This window comes from Anabrus simplex, chromosome 1 (genome assembly GCF_040414725.1).
Source record: "Anabrus simplex isolate iqAnaSimp1 chromosome 1, ASM4041472v1, whole genome shotgun sequence".
NCBI classification, from domain to species: Eukaryota; Metazoa; Arthropoda; class Insecta; order Orthoptera; family Tettigoniidae; genus Anabrus; species Anabrus simplex.
In genome coordinates, this window is record NC_090265.1 from 1181668888 (window position 1) to 1181692823 (window position 23936).

Below are 23936 nucleotides of genomic sequence, written 5' to 3' on the forward strand. Positions count from 1 at the left end.
CTATGACGAACAAGAAAAACTCTTCAAATACAACTACATTAAGTGGATCTTTTAAAACTACATAAATATTCACCTTGCCACAGAAACAAAAGGGAGTAAAAAAGGAAATTGACACATAACTCTGTGTATTTACCTTATGAATATAAGAAAAACTTGCATAATTCAAGATATAATTTTACCTCTGCAATTCTATTCCTTTAAACAAAATGAATAATTAAAGATATGCTCTTAATAAATGGTATGTCTTGACATCAAAAGACAAAACTTTTGAAATAATTACATACACATACTGGTTCCTGGTGCAAGTGCAATACTTATAAGAAAACTGCAGTGTTGGCAGGTGATGAAGTGCATTGTATCTCAAACTTGTCACGAAGCATGACTGGCATTTTGTTCTACCTACTGTAATCTTTAAGTAACCATAGTCTAATTCATTTACGATTTTCTGATTTTCACAAGAAAATTAAATAACCTTCAATCATAAATCGACATTGTAAAAATGTTTTATGTCAGATCTTGCATCGTGGTCAAGTTTTAAATCAATGTTCTACACATTGTAAGTTTTTCATAAGACATTATACGACAGCCATCTTGTAAAGCACTGTCTACACTCTGCAATGCTGGCAGAAAAGACATCTCAGAAGTACACTGCTGGTGAAGAGATTAATTCATGAGTATTATATGTGCACAAACCATAACGTAATAATTTTTTTTTTTAATTCATGCACACCAAAACATACTTTGAAATCTGACAGCACCAACACTTGAAATAGAAAAAAAAAAAAAAGCAGTATGCTCATTAACAAACCCTTTATTGTTACAGCATCAGTATCACAGCCTTCATAAGCGTGGCAGAGCTAGGCCTATTAATGTAAGGAAGTCATTTGTCCAACTAGTCTGTACAATTATCATTTAAGGAATTTGAAAAAAAATTGTAAATTATTTCATAGAAATTGAAGTATTTACAGATTTTGTTATTTTCTCCTGTAATATATCTGAAAAATTTATTGCACAAATGACGGTCCTCAAAATAATGCACAAAATCATAATTATAGTAGCAATGTTAGATTATTAGTTGTTTATTTCAAGAGTACCAGGAGGTAATACATGCATCTCATTTCTCCAAGCCAACATGCAAGGCAAGGTGTGCTCAAGTGCTGAAAGAGTGTTATGTGATTGGTGCACAGGAAATCATGCATTTCCAAGAAAGTAGCGAGATATTCCATCCTGTATAAAAAGAAACTCTGGGAGTATACAGTGCCTCACAACTATCAACTTGAAAATTTATGTTTTGTGGAAGGTGCATGCCTTTTATTTATGCGTGAATATATCAGTAGATGTGAATGTTAACAAAAATTATCCTTAAGTTCTTAACACATAATGTTCTTAGTATGTTATTATCATATAAGGAAGAAATAAGTAAAAGAAATTCAAAGAGTAATTCAAATTTCTTAACAATGTTATTATCTAACACATAAATTAGGCAAATTTTTACGTATAGATTTTAAGAAACTCTCTTAACCTATCTGTTAAGCTGAACGGTAATTTGCTCGTAATAGACAAGACATGAAATTTGTAAATTAAAATTAATTTCAGCAAATAAGTAGGTTTAATTCAAAAACTTTCAGAGTATTTTAATTCAAGTATGTTTCATCCTTACATCGAGACAAGATGATGACAATAAATGTCAGTGAAGGCAGCTCAAGGAATATGAATAATTCAGAGACACATAACATGTTAACAGAAGAAACTTACCTTACCCTCACTGAATGGAAATTCACAATCATTTAAAGCACTCAAGATTATCTCAAAATGAACACTAAGTACTGAGTTAAATGATCATATTCATCACATTTCATGAACCCATTTATAAGTTCAGCTAAATTTAAATATTGTTTTAAAACCAACATTTTGATTTTATAAAGAAAGAACTGAAGAACAAGGTATGGCTTAAGGATTTATATCGCTTTTACCATATTCAAGTTTTAAAGCAAGAAGTTATTTTTTGTTTTTTGAGAGAAAAGTTTCTCTATTCCCAACTTTGCACAACATATTAGTACCCACATGTAATTCTAAAACCAACATTAATAAGCAAGGAAATAAAAGATGGAAAGTATCAAGTCCTGTAAAGTAAGTATGCAGTACCGTATGGAGAGTTTTATTTTATATTCTGCTGGAGGAGATCTTTTATCGTCCACTTCCTACTGAACATTACTTTATTTTGCCTTGAAGTTGGACAATTTCTTCACAATTATGTCCCCTTTGTGCTCTAAAATAATCTTACCCATCAAGGTTATTTGCTCCTTACACATATAAACACAGGCCTGTTATTGCATTTATCCTTGGTATGTGTTCCTATCATTCAGCCTCACTTCCCACATTTGATGAAATTGATACACACACTCATTTCTTTCTCATCATTTACATACAAAATATGTCACTGAAGGAATATATTTCCTGTAATTAGCTTGGGTTTCTTAGTGCCGAACATATTTATTAGTTTAGTACAATACACTGATATACATTTTATATTTCAATTTTAATATACTGTTATTTGCTCATCAAAGGGAATTTATGTTAGATGATGATGACGATGATGATGATGGTGATGATAAGCAAAAACATGTGGCACACTCAGACTATCCCCCAATCATGGACCTTGGCCTGCCAGAAGGCTTGCTGTCATATAGAAGAAATTCTAACAATTAAGTCCACTGCTATGTGTACCCATTATTTATTTATTTATTTATTTATTTATTTATTTATTTATTTATTTATTTATTTATTTATTTCCTACATATTCTTTTCATCTTTTCTGTCCCTTTATATTTTGTTCTCTCTTCATCCCTTCCCAACCCATTGCATTGCCCTTAATAGAAGAGACACATGCAAGTTGAAAATCAAAATTAATTTCAGCAAATAAGTAGTTTTAATGGCTGGGTGTTTGTTGTGCTGTCCCAAACATTCCTACAACTCACACACCACACACAACACTATCCTCCACCACAATAACATGCAGTTACCTACATATGGCAGATGCCGCCCACCCTCATCGGAGGGTCTGCCTTACAAGGGCTGCACTCGGCTAGAAATAGCCACACAAAATTATTATTATTATTATTATTATTATTATTATTATTATTATTATTATTATTATTATTATTATTAGGTTTAATTCAATCTTATCTTTTATTATTCTTGATTTATCTTTGATGAATATTCCCCCCCCCTTTTATTAGTCTAATGACAATATTATTTTCTATTTCTAAACTCTTAGCCTGAGAAAAGATCAGATTTGGTGCGAATGTGGTGACAGTAACTTCTTCTTGGAATATAATAGCACATAGAACTACTTGGTGATGAATGATAGTTATATTTCATCAACAAAGAAATGATCAACAGAATTAAAACCTTATGTCATAAGTAGAACATTTGTAGTCAATAAATGTTCTGAGGAAGTGGAGCAAAGTCATTGCAAGATGTAAAATTTTCCTGCAGTTTTGTCTTTTTCATATGTTACATGAAAAAAGATATGTTATTCTGAGTAGTGAAAGGATCAATCTAACATTCTGATAATTTTGCTTATTAAAATCAGATTTAGAAAACTTCTTTTGTAACAGGAATTCATGGGTCAGTACTGAAGGAGCTAGTAGTTCTAGACTAAGCGATAGGCCTACAGAGCAAAATTGCATGACAAATTCTGAATAATACTTATGATACAGAAGATTACCACACTTTAAAAAAAAGTAAGGGAGAGAAGAGAGTCGCTAAGCAATTAAGTAAGAGTCTGAAATGCTAAACATGAATGCTAAAAATGAAAAAAAAAAAAACAGTGAATGGTACTGCTTCTGATTTAGGAATGTCATTCTCGACCATAATGATGATCCTGAAAATTTAAGGCCTTAACAGTTCAGCTCCACAATTAACAAGTCTAATGAAAAGGCAAAAGTGATCTTTATCAGAAAGGGGTTATTTAATGTGGACTGAGAATCAAACATAAAATAAGATTCCTCTCAATGAATAAAATTTGAGATAAAGAAAAAAGCAGGATCAGACTGCAATATCAAGTTTAAAGTTAACTCTGGATGGTTAACAACTTACCAGAACATACTGTAACATCTTCACCATGTTAAGTCAGTGATGAATCCATAGATGCTGGTGTTAAGAACCTACCAGAACCTAACATTTTCACTATGTAAAGTCAGTGATGAATACATAGTGCTGGTGTAAGAGAAGCAGAAGACTACGTTGAAATCCTAGATAATCGAACTGTAGAGGGATCTTATTTTCCTAAGCAAATTTCTAATATTGATTAAACTAAACCATCGTATTCTTGAAGTCAATGCCACAAAGACCCTTCATTTGTATGGCAACAAAGTCAAAGCGAAGTTGCTCACAAAAATATAAACCTAGCTGTTTTTGAACACATAGGAAATTTAAGTTTTTCAATCACATTAATGTATCTACCTTCCAGTTTAAAAAAGGAGTAATTAAAATTCTTTAATGTTGTATCAGGATGTCTTTATCAAGTGTTAAGCCCATTAAATCCATAAATCATCAAATGCTTATCAGTGTGACTATGATGTTAAACAACTACATTGAGAACCTACTGCATGGAAGAAGGTTAATCAAGGACTGCTTCAACACATTCTCCACTCACAAATGATCTCTGCCCTTATTGTATATCTTGAGTTTTGACTTTGTTGGAGATGATGTATGTAAATCTCCAACTAGTCAACTCCAGCTTTCATGCAACACTCGCATCATGTCGCCTATAATATTTTGTCTCAAGAACTCGTTACTTTGTTTGGAAAGTTCAGCATGTTACTAAGTCATTTTAGACATCCAATATGAGCAAATTTTTGAAAACCAATCAGATATAATTAATGAGTAATAATGAAATTTATGAAAAATGAGAATCATATGTTTCCACAAATATTCTCTCCAGCCACAAATAATATTGTTTATCATAGGTCTGCTGCTTTGCTGTGCACCAGGTGCATTTCTACATTCATCATAAAGAATTATAAACCATTTCACAACCACTAAATTACTGATGAGAAATGTCTGCTTATTTCTGATTCCTTACATTCAATAAACAATTAATACATCACATTTTCCACACAAGCTGCTCTTATCAAAATGTCAACATGATCCAAATCTGAAAACGTTATCCTGCCAGTGGATAAAGGAACAACATGTAGTGTGTGTTTAATTGTGGCAACAGCAATACTATTAAAAAATAAACACACCTATACTCTATAAAACTAGGATTCCTTATTGTTCATTCAATTACTCTTGACTCAAGGAAAGGAATATTAAGGAATGATTGACAGTTGCAAGGCAATTCTTTCTTTTCCTTCAAATCTGTTTCTCTGACTGTACTTAAAGTTAAAAAAACTATTTTCTCCCCTTCATTTCTGTTGATGTTCCCGTCCCTAGGATCTTTACTGTGTTCTCCAGCATAATTTCATAGAAGTAAGAATTCAAATGATGGTTGGAAAATGATCATATATTAAAGTACTTGTTTTTATGGAATGTATACTTCTTCACCTGCCTATATTTTTCTCACAGTGGGGTGAATATCTTCCCATCCATCATTTCCTCTATAATAAAGAAATTTTACTCAGTATATTTTTTTATGCACATCTATTGATCAAATGCTTCATATTCAAGAAGATACTCTAGAGAAGATACTGTTTTCTCAGCAAGTTTTTCCATTCAGTGAGTGTAATACTTATATTATGCCACAAAATGTCTCAATTTTATAGTCATCATTGAGTTACTCTCTCCTGCCAATGCAGCAGAGGACACTGTACACTCCCTGATGCATCTCTCTGTGTGTACCATTTGTTTTTATATTTTAATCCTGTTGACATGATGTGTGTCTAGCACTGAACTTACTGGTCTGTGTCTTCATTAACAAACATCTGTTGTCCCCATATGGATAACATAGGGTCTACAATGCCCTGTTTCGTTGTCTGAAAACTGTTAAAAACAAGAGAGAAGAGAAATTGTTTGTTTGTTGGTTGGTTGGTTGGTTGGTTGCTTGCTTACAGAGGGGGAAAATAATAATCAAAATTTCACTGGATATTCAAGTTACTTTGGTTGAAAATATTAAGTACCAATTATAACTAAAAGGAAAGAATAACAGAATTAATTAAAATGTCACATGGCAAAGTGTTGGGTTAACACAACAATATAGTGAACTGAATGACAGTTAACAAACAATATAAAAATTAAGAATATAAATCTGAAATTATGATTCAAAAAAGATATAGATAACTATTAATATTTCATGTCAGTTCAGGATGATTCCAGCCTATGAAAGTAAAATTCCACTTCCTAAAATGAATGAATATCTTCAGATGAACTAAGTCCTATAAGAAATTATTGATTTATATTTAGAGTGACAATAGTTCTGAAATAATATTTTAACCAGGTATATATGGAGCAAAAATCTTCTTCCTATAAAATTATTTTGCTCTTAGTTTTCTTAAAATCATGCCCTTCATCCAACAATACTGTACACATTCCTCCCATCTACACTTCCCAAGTTTTAGTAGGCTGTGTTAGATATGGCAGGGTCACATGCATTATACATTATTATTTATTTATAATTAGTAAATTAGTTATATTTGATTAGTAAGCAGTGAAAGAATGCAGTTTTTTAAACACAGGTGATAGAATAAGAATGAATTCTGTATTGCATAATATTTACAGATTTTATCCATAATATACAACTTCATACCTTGATGGTGTTTATCTTAATGTACAGTATATGCACATAAAGAAGCTAAACATAATGGTCAATATCAATGTACAATTGTATCTCTTTCATAATGATAACAGTGAACCACAAGATCTTACATACAAAGTCTAAATCATAAGTCCATCATGTAAACAGTACAGTGCTCTGATCAAAATAAAACTGGGGATGGTCAGTACTTGGATAGGTACAGTGCTAAGAGGAGGAGGAGCAGAAAGGAACTGTACACCCTACCATAAGTAAACTCTACCTCAGGATGCCTAATCAGCAATCCCTTAGCTTAGCCTTTTAAAGTTTGCCATGTGGTTTGCTTTCTGACTTCCATAAACAAAAATACTGGTACTTCTGAGAGGACTTATCTTATAGTAAAGGGTAGTATTTCTCATATTTTCAGTACCTGGAATAGAAACTCTCAGCTAATTTAGAATATCCATAGAACAAATACTATAGCCTACTTTTAAAAATGCTTAAATTTAAAATATCTACCATGATTTTAAAAGAGTAGAATTGCAATATTAATGTACAAGTTTTTTGTACTTTCGAATAACGAACACTCCATATGAGAATATCTATTTTGGTATGCAGCAATAGAACAGCTTGTACTTAGACATTTATGAGAAGCACTAAAGAGAAGACACTATAATCATGTTCAACTTAGGTGTGAAAATGAAAATCCACAATCTGTTTCCAGTCATTTGACTGGGTCAGGAATGGAATGAATGAAGCCCCCCATCTTTCTTTTTTGCTTTACATCACTTTGACACAGATAGGTCTTATGGCGACGATGGGACAGGAAGGGCCTAGGAGTGGGAAGGAAGCGGCCGTGGCCGTGATTAAGGTACGGCCCCAGCATTTGCCTGGTGTGAAAATGGAAAACCACGGCAAACCATCTTCAGGGCTGCCGACAGTGGGGCTCGAACCCACTATCTCCTGAATACTGGATACTGGCCGCACTTAAGCGACTGCAGCTATCAAGTTCGGTAAAGCCCCGATCTAACGACGATAGGAAATATGCCGGCTGCCGAAGCCTGTCACATTCCTCTGGAGTAATGATAAATGACTGACAGATGAGATGTTAATGGAGAGTGTTGCTGGAATGAAAGATGACAGGGAAAAATGGAGTATCCGTAGAAAAACATGCCCCGCCTCTGCTTTGTCCAGCACAAATCTCACATGGAGTGACCGGGATTTCAACCACGGTATCCAGTGGTGAGAGGCCGGCGCGCTGCTGCCTGAGCCATGGAGGCTCAACTTAGGTGTATGTGTGGGAAATCTGTACAATAACTTTCATTACTGTGATTTTGGAATTTGTGTGTTTGAAACTAACTGGATTCAATGCTTATGTCCAAAGTTGGGAAGTAACTTCATCAGTTCTACTACAACAGAAGAAGTACCTAGCTTCACCACTGTTGGTGCTATCTTACTTCTCCAGTATTTCCAAAGACATCAAACTTGTCCTACAATATCCATCACTGCTCAGGGCGTTCATAAAATTAAATACTGGTATACCTTTAAATGCCCCTTGTATTTTTCAGCAAATGCAAATATGTACTTCCCCCAAGAGATCGAGGCTGAGTGATGAGAATTTCAAGAACCAATTGTTTTGTAAATTATTTGAAATTTGAAAAGCCAATAACTAAAATAAAAATTATGGGAAAATTTTTGTAAGTTCCATTTTAACAGTTAGTGATGATAGCTGCTCAATGTCTCTATGCTAAATAAACTAAAAAATGAAGTAATATCCTTCTTGTTACAGACGTTGGTATCATTCCAGCCCCGTACAGAAAAAGGTCAACAATTTCTTTAAGAGTGATGTTCTGAGAAACAATTGTAAGTTTACTGATTACTTGTTAAAAAAGTAATTTGTAATTGTAAGTAAAATATTTCTCAAGTATTGTAACTGTAATTCAGCCTAATTATTATTATTTTTCTTGGAGTTTTCCTATCACTGCTTATGTGGAGGGAATGAAAAATAATCTGAATGCATAGTGTAAGAAGTTTGATGATTACGGAATGAAAGTGAACCCACCAAAAACAGTAACACTGAAAATCAGCAGACACAATACAGAATGCAACATAAAACTACAGGACCACCAAGTTGAAATAGTACACCAATTCAGATATTTAGGAAGCGTAATGGCTAGTAATAATAGAGCTGAGATAGAAATACCAAACTGAGTAACCAAAGGCTCTAACTTTTACAGTATCGTTAGACACCTACTATGGGATGAGAAGGTCCCACAAAGAACAAAAATGATCCTGTACATGTCAAATTTCATTCCTATCCTCACATATTCTCTGGAAACATGCACACTAACATCAAAGAACGGTAGTAGGATTCAAGCCTGCGAAATGAAATTTCTTAGAACTGCCTTCCAAAAGACACGACTTGATCACGTGAAAAATGATGAGATACGATCTAAGGTCTAAATGAATGGATGGAGAAAAGACTTAGGTCATCTAGACTTATATGGTTTGGGCATGTTAAATGAATGAATAGTACAAGGTTACCATGTGCTTATTTGGAAAAGAGAATAATAGGTAGAAGACCAGCTGGAAGACCAAGAAGAAGATTATTGGACCAATTGAGGGAAGACGTGGAGAGAATTGGGAATCTGTTATGGACAATAAAATCTTTTTGAATAGGCAACTTGGGAAGATGCTCGTTTTCAAACACTGTACCCAGCTCGCTGGAACAGCAAACTGATGATGATGATGACTTCTTATGTCACTTCCACAGAGTTTACCTGGGTCATTTTCTGCTATTTAAGACCAATACCAGTAATGAAGAAACCTTAAAATAGGCAGTAAATAAATCTTCCACTACAGCTTAAAGGAACATTAAATTTATTTCCATCCAAATGTCTGATGCTGTTATTTCATCTAGAGGGAAATGTGGTCATTAGTCCTATGTATATGGATGGGAAATCTGTATGATAACTTGCATTGCTGTGATTTTAGATTTGACAATTTTGTAACTGGATTTGATGTTTCACTTAATTACATTGAAGGATCAGCAGCCTTGAAGGAATATTCCACCCTAGTATATGCCTTGAGCCAACAAATACATTTTATTTTTATTGTTACAATTTGCTTTACGTCCCACCAACAGATAGGTCTTATGGTGATGATAGGATAGGAAAGGCCTAGGGAGTGAGAAGGAAGTGGCTGTGGACTTAATTAAAATGGGAAACCATGAAAAACCATCTTCAGGGCCACCAACAGTGAGGTTTGAAAGCCAACAAATAATTTAGTATTTAAACTGAATGGAAGGAGGAGTATAACTCGTTTTGCATTATTTTATGAGTGCCAAATTGATTGGTAGTTCAAATTATGGTCTATAAATATATCTCTAATATCTCTATAGTTCTCAGATTAAATTTTTCATTTGCCTATTGTACATTTTGTCCTTTGTTGGCAATCCATATATACAGGATGTTGATGGTTGCAATAAATCATAATTCTCTCTGTCAGTCCTCCTGAAGAATTAAAAAAGTAGTAAGTTATAAGTCATTAATTCTTATTTCCTACCATATTTATCATACAAGTATTATATAACAAAGATATTTATGATTTTAGATTTTTAACAACTCGCGTAAGAGCTTCATCATATACAGTTTTTAGCTATAATACAAGCTATTATTTTGAATTCTTTGTTATAACCATATTTTTTAAAGACTGTAATGTGGTGAATGTACTGAGGTAAGAGCAGATGTAGTGTTTTAAATGCTAGGAAGTGAAAGGATGGTGAAGATGAGATTTGGACAGAATCTGAAGCCAAGAAGTTGATGTTAAGGATTTAACCACCAACTGGTATTGATTTGTCTGATCAAGGTTGCTTTAGATGTATGATTGCACTAGTAAATAAGCCTATCTTCGACAGTCAAAATTACTATCTATAAAGTAATTGAAAATTCTAAATGGACTATTAATACATATTATGAATAAGTATAGATTCATCCCAACTTTAAAGTTTGTCCTGATGGCTTATTCATTGTGACAGAAAAGGCCAAACAGGAAATTGTGTCCATTCAAGAACGAATGATATACCCAGATTCACAGGTGCTAAATCTATTCTTGGAATAAAACAATTTCTTCCTGAAGCTAAGTCCATCTGAACTTCTGCATGAATGATATTTTTGTCTATCTTCTGAAGACATCCCATTGCAATGCACAAACCACCTTCATTAACCTCATTAACATCATTGCACACTATGGAGTCGATGCTAATGTGTGTTGATTGGTAACCTTTCAAACTATTCAAAACTTACTGGTTGATGATCTTAACTTGTTTGTTTCTTAGGGAAAAAATTGCTGCTTTGGAAAACATTGTAATCTCACTTGGTTGAAAAGAAGAACCAAGTGAATCTCGTAGAATATTTTTTGAAATCCGGTTTTGTTCAATCTCGATAGTGCCATCTGGCCTAGTTCTCCGTTTTCAAGTTTTAGAAGCCCTTCAGTGAAGTTAAATATTAATTTTGAGCCATAAGGTAGAATATTTAAAATTTGACTGGATAACAGCTGTTCTGCAACAGTGAGGAATTACTGCCAGGCACTGTCTGAAGTCTGCATCAAGCAAGATCACTTTTATCGCGAAAGGTGATTTATGATTATAAGTAACTGATCTACTGCTGAAAGAGCATAATGGGGTGCCATGGTTGCCTCGCCTCATATGTTTTATTTACTCTGCGTCTTCTGATATTCTTATGTTCGGTCAGCAAATTTAGATCCATTACTCTCTCTTTCCTGTGACTTGATTCAATTCATCTTTCTCCAAACATATCATTTTAGCTCCAGTTGTTTGTCTCTGTAAAAGCATATTTTATGTCTGCCTCCATAGCATAATGGTTAGTGTTATCAGCTGCCGTACTTGGGGGCCCGGGTTCGATTCCCAGTACTGACAGAAATTTAAGAATGGCAGGAGGGCTGGTATATGGTTGAAATGGTACATGCAGCTCACCTCCATTGGGGGTGTGCCTCAAAAGAGCTGCACCACCTTGGGATGAGGACACGAATTTACTTTTACTTAGCATATCTTTGCCATTTTTGCCTTTGTTTACTCTTTTTGTCTTCTTTGTGGAGTTTCAGTACGTTGGATTGTCGGCTCATTTGAAATTTATTGATTTAACACACTAAATTCATACAATTTTTGACAAACGAACATTTTTTTTCAGGTGTGACCTCGTGCCTTCATGTACGTCATGTTCCCCAACAGACTTCTGCTGGCATATGTTTGTGGACATATAACCGTTGGAACGAAGTCCAAAGCTCCAAGCTTCAATGAAAAGAAAAATCATTTCGTAGCCTAAAATATGTTTCTCTGGAGAGAACATTGCAAAATAAATAATTAACATAATCTCCCAATAAATAATCACCAGACCCTAATTCACTCATTAAATCTGCCATTATAGTGCAAGTAACTGGATACGATGTCTCCTACCCAGAAATTTAAATGCACAGAACACAAATATATTTAACAATGAATTATTGTAATTTGCTATTAATACTCTCTGTAATGCGAACACACTGAATCAGGTAGCGGACTTGGTTCAGTCTAATGCCATTAGATGATGTTAATGTTGCCACTTGCTCCAAACTGACAACCTCACTGCACTGAATGAGGAGCATTAACAATTGTTTTCTGTCTGTTATCGCATTCAATACATGAAAACTTAAAAGCATAGAGTAGAACTTCGTTCATTATTATGCCAATAGATGACAATGTTATTATGAGCAAGAAAATGACAATCCCACCTTGTTGAATGAAAGGCATTTTATCAAGAAAGAACCAAGCATACAAAATTACATCTCGGCCAAATCATATCCTTACCACAGAAACACATACAAGATCAACATTTGTTACGATGCTATTCCTCAAACTGGTATGTCCAACCCATACGGGGTCGGGTAGGAAGTGAGATGAATCTTTGTAGTGAGATTTTATGACTGAATGCCCTTTCTGATGTCAACCTCATTAGAGGAGTTAATGAGATGAAATGAATGACATGATATATAAAATAGTGGAAAGGGACAAGATGAAACCCCATGCCACCACATAGCCTACTCCTGTCTAATGGCACCAAAGGCTCTGCTGAAGAAGGTCTTCCATCCCCAACCGATGGAAGAATCAGCATCAACAGCGTCATATGCCCTCACTCCACATTCATTGTCATTGTTATCGGCAGTAACTCGTTTCAGAGTTTACAGATTTCATGGCTAATACCCCACTGCAATTTACAGCATTTTGTGTTTAAACTTCCAGTGATTGTACAGGCCAATTCTTGCGCAGAACATAAGTTCATACATTGCACAGCTGAGGGACGGGGGAGATCTTGTCTGGGCTTGGCAAAGTTTGCGTTCCGGTCGCTTAATATCTTCATGTCTGCGGCGTTCTTGTTCGAAGTGTTGAGCTGAGGTGCTGACACTTTACCACTCCACATAACCATTGTGAAAAGATTTGGAATTTAATGCAGGCTTTCGGCACACAATGTAGTGATTAGAAATTTTATACCACAACCTCTCCTACCCTGCCACCCAACATTCTAATGGCAAATTTTTCTTTTCTTTTTTTACCAACAGAACTCATATAACTTCGCTGATAGAAACATATTTTTCTTTTAAAAAGTACAAAAGTCATGGTTGTGAGAGGTTCATTATATTTTCCTTGTCCTCACTCCATACTATCACTGTGAAAATAATTGGGATTTAATCCAAGTTTTTGACATGCAATTTAGTGATTAGAAATTGTTTACTATCACCTCTCCTACCCTGGCAGTCAACATTATAATGGTAAATTCTTTTTGACCAGCAGAACTCAAACCGGCTAACCACGGTGTCTGATCGTTTTGACTGCAAACCTTAACAACCATGCACACAGTGCATTGCGATGGAGATAAAGTGTTTTCACACTGCAGAATGAAAAAATTATTCATTCATTTCATGGAAAGATAGTATTTTTCACTAAGTAGTTCAAGTATGATGGTCATCATTGCATTGTTCTTGTAACCCATATCTGATACCAGTGTAAGTCTCTCGAACATTCTTGTTTTCTCAAAATACAGTATCTGTGGAAGGCAACAGAAGTCACGACGTACATAGTTTGACCTCATGCTGATAGATGTAGCTGTGTACCTATGTCATCATGTTGAATGAGACAGTAACTTCGCTGATAAACATATTTTTCTAAAAAGTAAAAAATTTGTGGTTGTGATAGGTTTGTTGTATATTTCTTTAAAGAAGACATAATCTATAACTGGTACCAATTTCATTCTTGTTTTTTCAATATCCCAGTGAATGACAGACAGAATAGGGATTTTATATAGAAGATTGTTGAAATGTCCTGTATAATTGTACCAAACCAACTTTGTTTTTAGGCCAGTATGGTCAATTTCTGAGAGAATGATCAAAGCTATTTTGAATAATTGAGGGACAGTAAAGATGGAAAGGTGCCATAAACATCCCAAACTGATGAAAGCAACAGTACCTGCGATGTCCTTCAGCTGAATCAGTTTATTGAAAAAAATAAATCCCCAACTTAAATGCTAGCACATAAATAAAAACCCACAACATTAGTTAAATGAAGGTTGCACGATTATATAAAGTAATCAAATAAGAATTAAATAAAAACTTTTCCACCTGATCTCCCGGATGCCAGCCAGAGATCTGAATGGGCATGTAGGTCAAGAAAGTTCAGCTTCAAATGGCTACATGAAGAGTTTGATAAAATTAACCATAATAGGTATTTTATTTGATCCTGTATTGACTTGTCTAATTCTATTAAAGAAATTAAAATAGTTTTTATTGGGTCCACCTTGTCAATACACTTTTAATGATTGAAAATGATTTATTCTATCGTACATGTTTCAGGAACAATATGCATTCCCTTCATCAGTGAAGTCAAATCAAGGAATCAGACTATTTTAAATAATTTCTTTAATAGATAAGTTTGTATGATTGTTCTTAAAACATGTATGATGAATAAAAAACGTTCATTAAGAGAAAGTGTATTGACAAGGCAGATTTAACCAGCATACAATTTTAAATAGTTTTTAATGAGGTTAGAAGTCAGAATAGAAAACCTAAATGAGATTATGTTTGATTTTTAAAGGGGCCTAACATCTAGGTCATCGGACCACCTAAATGAGAAAATTGATAGGAATAAGATGGTTTGGACATGTAAAGAGGGCAAAGGCGAAAAGAGTACCAAAATAGATTAGGAAATGAAGTTCAAGAGAAAGAGAGCGAGAGGGAGACCTAGAACAAGGTGGATTGATTCATTAAAGAAGAGTGCAAGAAGAAGAAATCTGGACTGACACAATATGGTGGAAGGAAAGAGGAATGTGGAGAAGTGCCCGACCCAGCAGTAGCTGAATAAGGGGGACGGAGGTTGATGATGACTCCTCCACTTTTATAGGTTTTCAAATGGTCATCCTTTTCTCTGGATTGAGGTATTCAGCAACACAAGGTCATATGCTTGGGCTGTGTGAAGAATCAGGTCTCCTCCTTCATTTTGTTTTTGTTTTTCAGTGTTTGAGATATATGTACCCTCATAAAAAGGATTCAACCCCTTTTTCACTTATTTTTAACCCCTTTAAGCAGATTTTCCGAAAACAGAAAGAATTTTAAAGGTGATTCCAAAAAAAAAAAAAATTCACGTCTTTATACTGTTAATTTTGTGAGATATAGATATATGGTATGTTGTTTATGTTGAGTATTCAGCCCGAAGGCCGGTTTGATCCCCCACAGTTCCACCAACAGCTGTCATAGATAGCCTTGGTGTCAATGAAGGGGAATACTAGGGAAATGAAGAGTGAGGTAGTTTCCCACTGCTTTCCTCACCATGCCAGAAGTTGCTATTACATATCAGTCTGCCAAGCCCACAGAAATGCATGCACCAACCGACCCTATGAGTGACATTTTCACACCATTCATAACAGGAACTGGCTGCATAAAAAAGGTATTACTAGCAATCACACATACCTCGGTCACTTTCATATTGTCAAAGGCAAGGATGAAACTGAGACAGGTCAACAAAAGATATACGGTATTCATTTTAAAAATTTACCGATGGAATATCCAAAAATCATTCCTTCGTGAGCACCTACACCGTAGTATAAATGTATACCCAAAATTTCATACTTTCATGTCCAGTAATTCTGGCTCAGCGATGATGCATCAGTCGGTCGGTCGGTCAGAACATGTTATTTTATATACAGAGAGACTAGCAAAATACCTGTGCATCACTACGGTTTTAAAGTGAAAGTTATTATTCAAAGTTTAACATTTTGGGGAGTCCACTGTCAGCTGAGCCTGTAAAATACATCCTCAGTTCATGTCAAATGGTTTCGGGGGAATGATTATTTATTTTCTGATCTAACACTCAACTGAGTCCTGTAAAGAAGAATTGGAATGTTTTAAACCCTATTTTATTTAACATTTAGGACGTACAGGTTTTCCATGAATCATGCTTCGCAAAACACTTGACAATGAACACGCCCTGTTTTATAGTGAGCACCATTTTTTGTTGCATTCAATTGGCCACTAAACATGTTTGCTCCTCTCACTCACTCACGCGTAATGACACGGTGACATACTCGGGACAGAAAATGCAGAAGATATGCATGCGCAGACATGTGAAAGCAACCTATTGATGCATCAAAATCACGGTTTCCAGCATTTCTTGTGATGGGCAGTTCTCCTGTTCATTAACAAGGGTCAATTCTGCATCAGTCTTATAAATATTTTCTGAGCCAATTTTTATTTTGCCCACCTGGTATTTGGAGGGATGGAGCAATTCTGAATGGATGTGGCAACTGGTAAATACTGTATATTTAGGACTTGTGTAAAGCAGTTTGTACATTATTGCAAACAGTGACAAATTTCAGTTCTTTATTAAGATTTTCTATCTTACAAACTATCTTATCTGACAATACCAGAGTATTTCAACAGACCTCTTTAGGTAAATGAATGATTATATGTATGAGTATTTACAATATTTCTTTTTTTATATGAAAATGCTTCCTAATGAAAAGGTAAGAAATACACGTCAATTTCCTGCATGACAAATATATCAAATGTTCTGAAGCCGTAAAAACACTTGAAAAATTGATACTGATATTTCCATCATGGCCTATATCTTAAGTACAACCCTGGCAGTTGCCTGGCGTTGAAATAGGGGAAAAAGAAAAACAAGGAGTTCTGGCACTTTAGTTCTGAATGGCAAACACCAAAATACATTGCCAAAGAGTTGATACTTTTGAAGAATTAAAATCTCTCTGGAATATCTTTCTTCCAGAGCCCTAGTGTAAAGGAAGTCAATCATATACATCCTATATATCATGACCATGCCCATGAGACTTATAGTTTTATATGGAATCCAAACCATTGGGACATTCATTTCAAAAATCGATGATGAGCAGCTAACACCATCAATGAACTACCATGCCCCATTATTGTAAGGATCCTAATACTACTTCAGAGCAATACTTTTATTCCACAGTTGTATATAAATTACTTCAATAATGCCAGAAAGTACTACAAAAAAATCCAAGTATTTTGGCAAAATAAAGTTTGTAGTTCAGATACATTATAAAATGTTACAAAAATACATGATGAAAGACCATTATGTCATAATAAACCAGAAAGATGAACCAAAGAATTGATTTACTGTAGCTGTAAATTTTAGCTATGTGCAGGATCTTAAAAGTACAATAATGTAGATTGAAAAATAATAACTGTTATCTATTTCCTTCATCTCATTGCTTCTAGTCAGCAACTTATCTTACTACAAAATATGCTACAAATACAGGTGCGCAATCTGATTAGCAAGCTCACACAGTGAAGAGAATCCAACCCAAACAACCTCTGATAATACCAGAACAGATATATTACATCAACTCTAGGTAAAAACAACATAGTGCACATTTCAACACAACATATTACATGAGAAAGCTTCATCTGTGAATTATTCCCGCTGATACTAAGCTAGGAGTTTAAATGTAAAACATATATGAAGTACTGTATTTAAATTCAAGTACAAACACAGACTTCTTTCGATATGGTACCTACATAGTACTCTAGAGACAAACCAGAATAATAAGAATTGCAACCTACCGTTCCCTATTATAATACTAATAAGTATGGTACATTAAAAAAAGTGGCATTCTAGGAATATATAGTACCTAAGCCCATAGTGCATGTTTGTTATTTGTATGAACTATGACTACCATATTACCATTTTCTTCAATTGCAGCATGCTTGTATTTTGCACATGAAAGAAACTATATGATGGAATTGTTTCAATACATTCATAATTATTTAATATATAGAAATGTATGGTAACTGTACAATCATAATTACAATAAACATTGAGCAGGATATCTAATAGTCTCAACAGATGAAACAGTAGTTTCTCAATAACTTTATAGACCTAAGTATATTTGATGTAATAGTCCTTGGCTAATGATGACTCTCAGTATTCTGTTGACTGATACTACCCTACAGAGTGCGTTATTATTTTGACCCCAAACTCTAAGAATAGTATCTTATGAAGATCTAATGCTGTTATCAGTGCAGAAATATGCTAAAATACAAATAATAATTGTTATATATTCATAATATCCCTTGAATTATAGTTAATCTGAAGACACATAAGAGTGCCAGAAACATATTAAATCAATTGTGCTGGAATTCAGTTCTACAGCCTTGAGCACAGAAGACAAGTCTATAGTTCCATTTCATTTTCACCACTCTTTAGTTCTTTAAATTCTCCTTTTATCAGTGAGTATGTATTTTAAACAGTGAAAGGGTTATCAATACAATGATTTCAACACAATACTCCTCAAAGGAGACTATCCAAAGTATCAGTAATTGTATGAAAATGATAAAAAATATTGCCTATTATGTTGGAACAAAAGATGTGAATATGAATTTTTCTCATTATTTAAAACTGTCCCAATACCTTTCTCTTTCTATGGAGTGCTTCTTCATTAATTTGTATAAAAAATTACTAAAAGTCTTTTTCAAGTAACACATTTAGAATCATTATATGCAGGAGATTATTTATAAACTTATTATTTATACATTTTTTATTACATAGAGACTTAACAACAAAAAGGAGATTCTTTATATTACCAGTAATTCTCCATAAACTGAGAAATTTAAGAGGTTTTCGTGGTCAATCTTCTTAGAAAATCATTATATTAAGGTTTTCAGTTTTGATGAATTACTTTTATACGGAGCAGTAATAATATAATGTTCGGGTGGAACTTAAAGAAAAGTTGTGGAAGTGGGCATCTGCGTAAATTACTGATAAAAACATTTTTTCAGAAATAAATAAATGACTTCAATCTTCTCACTGGCTAAATTTTTGTAAAGTGACTTACTTACACATTTAGCACATAGTTACATAAGTTTGTCTTTAATCTATTTTTTAAGCAAGCCCATGCTTTTTAACAAAAAACTTCTATTAAATGATGTATTATCTGTATGTCTAATGGTGCAAGTAGCAGTGAGCAGAACATTTTGAAGTACCTTCAAAACTCACCAGGCTGAGCTGGGACTGAACCTACCAGTTTTGAGTCAGAAAGTAAGAACTCTAACCTTTGAGCTATTCAGTCTAGCTATGTCACTGAGATTGGCCACTAATTTCTATCAGGATGAGTATGTCTTCATTAGCATGAACAATAGGACTGAACTTTGATACCCTGGATGAAAAGTTAATATAACATAATATTGACTTTCATGAAAGATTTACTTTCTTGTGTTTGTTTCTGTTCTAGTGGTGTGTGTGAAGCAAGATGTAGAATGTTGTTTCGAAGTTTCAGTGCCCATTTGATGGAGATGAATTGACAACATACATGGACCAGGAATCGGACATTGTGTATAAATAATTAGGAGTGGTCCGGCAGTCGAAATGATTCCTCACTGACTCCACCAGCTAATGGACAGCGAGTGCGAACAGAGTGGATAAGTCTATTATTAATTTAATATGTAGATTTATCATAAGTAATTTTCCTTTCAGTAGTTTCTCTTTGCAGGTATAGATTTCAGTATGTTGTAGTTACGGTCAGGACTTCTAAACAATGACACAATTTAAAGATATGAAAGAGATAATAGGATCTTCCAGACATTCAATTAATTTACATTTCTCATTGGTATGGATTCATCTGAAGTTTTATGGAAGGTGTTGAAAGTCATAGATTTTTCTAATTGAGACAACTCATGTGTAAGGGTAAAATTTAAGTGGATAATCTTCTAAATTCAATTATTAAAATGTGATAGTGTATTTCAGAATGAGATGGTGAAATTTTTTATGCGTTTAGTGAGCATGGTCTTCTAATTTTAAAGCTACAATGGAAATGATGTTGATGTAATGTGTGCTAGGTGTTCTTCGAGATACATGCAAGTGTTAGACCATGAGTAGGTGGTGGTGGTGGTGATGATGATGTTATTGCTTTTACGACCCACTAACTACTTTCGACAGTTTTCAGAGATGCCAAGGTGCCGGAATTAAATCCCGCAGGAGTTCTTTTACATGTCAGTAAATCTAATTAAATCCCACAGGAGTTCTTTTACATGTCAGTAAATCTACTGACACGAGGCTAACGTATTTGAGCACTTTCAAATACCACCGGACGGAGCCAGGATCGAACCTGGCAAGCTGGGGTCAAAAGGCCAGTACCTCAATCATCTGAGCCATTCAGCCTAGCACTGTTATGATTACAACGAGATTGTGAGACACAATGGTTACATAATCGGGATGCATTTCTTCTACAGTAATGATGTGATAGGTTGAATATGATGTAATTCTTAACTATGTTCGTACCTCAGTGTTTGTTTTGCTATTTGCTTTACGTCGCACCGACACAGATAGGTCTTATTGCGACGATGGGATAGGAAAGGCCCAGGAAGTGGAAGGAAGCGGCCATGGCCTTAATTAAGGTACAGCCCCGGCATTTCCCTGGTGTGAAAATGGGAAACCACGGAAAACCATCTTCAGGGCTGCCGACAGTGGGGCTCGAACCCACCATCTCCCGATTACTGGATACTGGATACTGGCCGCACTTGGTGTACCTCGGTGGTGGTGGTGGTGGTGGTGGTAATAATAATAATAATAATAATAATAATAATAATAATAATAATAATAATAATAATGGCAATGATGCGATATGAAAGTGCTACGAGTAGGAAGGAATTGGCCGTGGCCTTAATTAAGGTGCCTTGTGTGAAAATGGGAAACCATGGAAAACCATCTTCAGGGTTGGCGACAGTGGGGCTCGAAAGCACTATCTTCCGGATGCAAGCTCACAGCTGCACGCCCCTAACCGCACGACCAACTCGCCCGGTATTGTTATTATTATTATTATTATTATTATTATTATTATTATTATTATTATTGGTGCTTTGATGGTCATGATATGTTCTTTTATTGATCTTGCAAAGAGGAAGTACCATAAAACAGGGCAACTTCGACCACTTCCTCGTATAAATTATAATGTGAAATATTCCCTCTAATTTTCCGAAAAATATAAGTTCTGCCATGTTTGTTCTTTATTTTTAAATACGGTATGAACATAATTCTAATCATTATTTAGTAATGATTTATGATTATCGAAAGAGTGGCCGGAGTTACCCCATGTTTTGGGGTAACTTCGGCCATCATAAGAATAACTCAAGAAATGAACTTTTCTTCGATGTAGTGTTACTTCGGCCACTGTGAATGTTTTTCTAAAACGTGAAGAACGCCCAGTATCAACAATCACAAACAACTTAAAACGATTTGTGATGAAACAGATGTATAGTGGTCAAATTTACATTTTCCCCAAATAAGAAACTATTTTATTTAGCCTAAGTGTACAAGCATTTTATATTACAAATTACATGTTGCAATGCATACATTTTTGTAATGGTACAAAAGATAATAAATAAAAGGTACAAAAATCATAAAGCCCAATTGTATGGAGAGAGGAGGAGGTTGGAAAAGAAGCAATCTTGTAGACTGTCCTCATAATACACTGTTTTCGAAATTAGAAAATATCTGGGTCCATCAATAAAGTTCTTAAATGTGTATCGTCCATGTCAACTGATATCCGTCTATTTAATCCCTGAAAAGGAGAACCATCTTTCCCCTCCCTGTCATGATAAACTTCCCCGTTTATTGTTATTGTGCCTTTATCGATCTCTTCTAAAGCATTCTTTAAGTAAACAGGATTGTAATTACAATACCCACGGCTGCGTAATGTTTTCTTGTATGTTCTTGGCATGGCCAAAGTTACACCAGAAGAGGACAACATTTATCACAAAACTATTGCCTGAAAAACCTATTTGAATAAAATGCATCAAATTGTATTGATCGGTTACCAGACGTACTTACATTTTGACCCCTCAAACCACTGGAATGAAGAATCGAATGCTGGGGCAAGAGAACAGTTCATTTTCTACTGTTACCAGACAAGACAATAGTCGGGGCTGCGAAAAAAATCAATTGAATAGACAATGAGCCCGCCAATGTTCCTTGGACTACCGAGTGTTGATAGAGCATTCTATTGTATGTGCATTTTAGTTGTTGCAAGTGGTTCATCTTTTTCAGTATAGGAGGCAGGAGAAAATAAGTGTTGCTTTTGTCAGTGGCTGAAGTTACCCTGTATGGCCGAAGTTACCCCACTTTACGGTATGCTAAATGATGGACTTATACCAACGTTCTTCAAGCAATAAACAAGAAATAAATGATGAAAGAACAAATATAACTGTAAATATTTATAGAACATTCCATGCAAGACAAATTCCAGAACAATTCTACATGATTCAATCCTGAGCTTATTAGATGATTCTTTCTTAATAATGCTATAAATTTTAATTTCACATTTTGTTGAAATCCTCCTGCAGGTACAACCACCTTGACAAAGTCAATATGTCCTTGCCGGGTGTTTCTGGAGGCTTGCATGCTTAACCCTAGACCGGGCGCGCTGGTTATTTTTGTCAACTAGCGCACTATTTTACGCCATAATTCCTAGAACTGTCAGTCTTTCACCACCTCGCAGCTAATACCTTTGCTCTCACTCTTGACCTTCAGTTCAGTCAAGTTTCGACAACAGTGGAAGCGATACATGTGTAATTATTTCGAACGAACTCTGGAACCCGAAGCTGGTTGACAAAGTCAACCGCGCGCCTGGTCATGTAAGTAAAATTTATTTCTTTAAAATTTCCTTTCCTCTGTACTTTTCGGGTAATTAGGCAAAGTCAGGAGTAATTACATGTAGTATATTTCTATTTTAGGTTTCATTTTGTCAACTATAAAGACATACCTGACATTTTGAGCCAGTTTTGCGATGAAATAGAGGACTCTGCCTCAGATTTTTCGGATGGGGAGGAGAAAATTATAAACGCATCGGATCATAACTGATACGGAGCAGGAGGCCGATTCAGACTGTGAGATCTATGAAGACGATAACGAAAAGGAATTTATCTTCGGGAGAGATGCAGGAACAATGTGGTCCACGATGGACTTTTCAAAACTTACTTCGAAAGTAAAAGCAAGGAATATGGTAAAAATACTGCCAGGACCGGAAGGGGAGTCGAGGAAGGTATCAACAGAAATTGACTGTTTCATGCAGTTGATAAACACTGGGATGGTCGATGAACTGTTATACTGGACTAATTTGTACATTTCTTGGAGCGGGAGGAAGAGAATTACAGCTGTGAGCGCGATGCTAAATTTGCGAACCGCAGTGAAATTATGGCATTGCTCCGGAGATAAGGTGTAAAAGATTTCTTGGATATGGCAACAAAGTTTATTTTTCATCCAGTCATTTTGTTGCTATTATATCTGAACATTTCATTGTATAATTGTGCAAATATTAAAACGTGTTCATGATTATCCAATTCTGCTAATGGTTTTACGTCGCAATGACACAGATAGGTATTTTGGCGACGATATGATAGGGAAGGCCTAGGAGTTGGAAGGAACCGGCCGTGGCCTTAATTAAGGTATAGCCCCAACATTTGCCTGGTGTGAAAATGGGAAACCACAGAAAACCATCTTCAGGGCTGCCGACAGTGGGATTCGAACCCACTATCTCCCGGATGCAAGCTCACAGCCGCGCGCTCCTAACCGCACGGCCAAGGCAGAAACAGGTTCCAAGAAGGACATTCCAGGAATAATTAATGA

General features: G+C 35.0%; 1 protein-coding gene across 2 annotated transcripts in view; it reads right to left on the reverse strand.

Annotated features, from left to right (window-relative positions):
- The window catches only part of Tomosyn (syntaxin-binding protein tomosyn), a 1160105-nt gene that overhangs the window by 104020 nt on the left and 1032149 nt on the right, over window positions 1–23936 (reverse strand). The window contains exon 19 of one of the 2 annotated variants that reach the window (XM_067137528.2): window positions 5905–5988. The exons of the other annotated variant lie outside the window; for it this stretch is intronic. Within the exon in view, the coding sequence (XP_066993629.2) occupies window positions 5905–5988 (84 nt within the window). The remainder of the gene's footprint in view (window positions 1–5904; window positions 5989–23936) is intronic. 2 annotated transcript variants of the gene reach the window in all.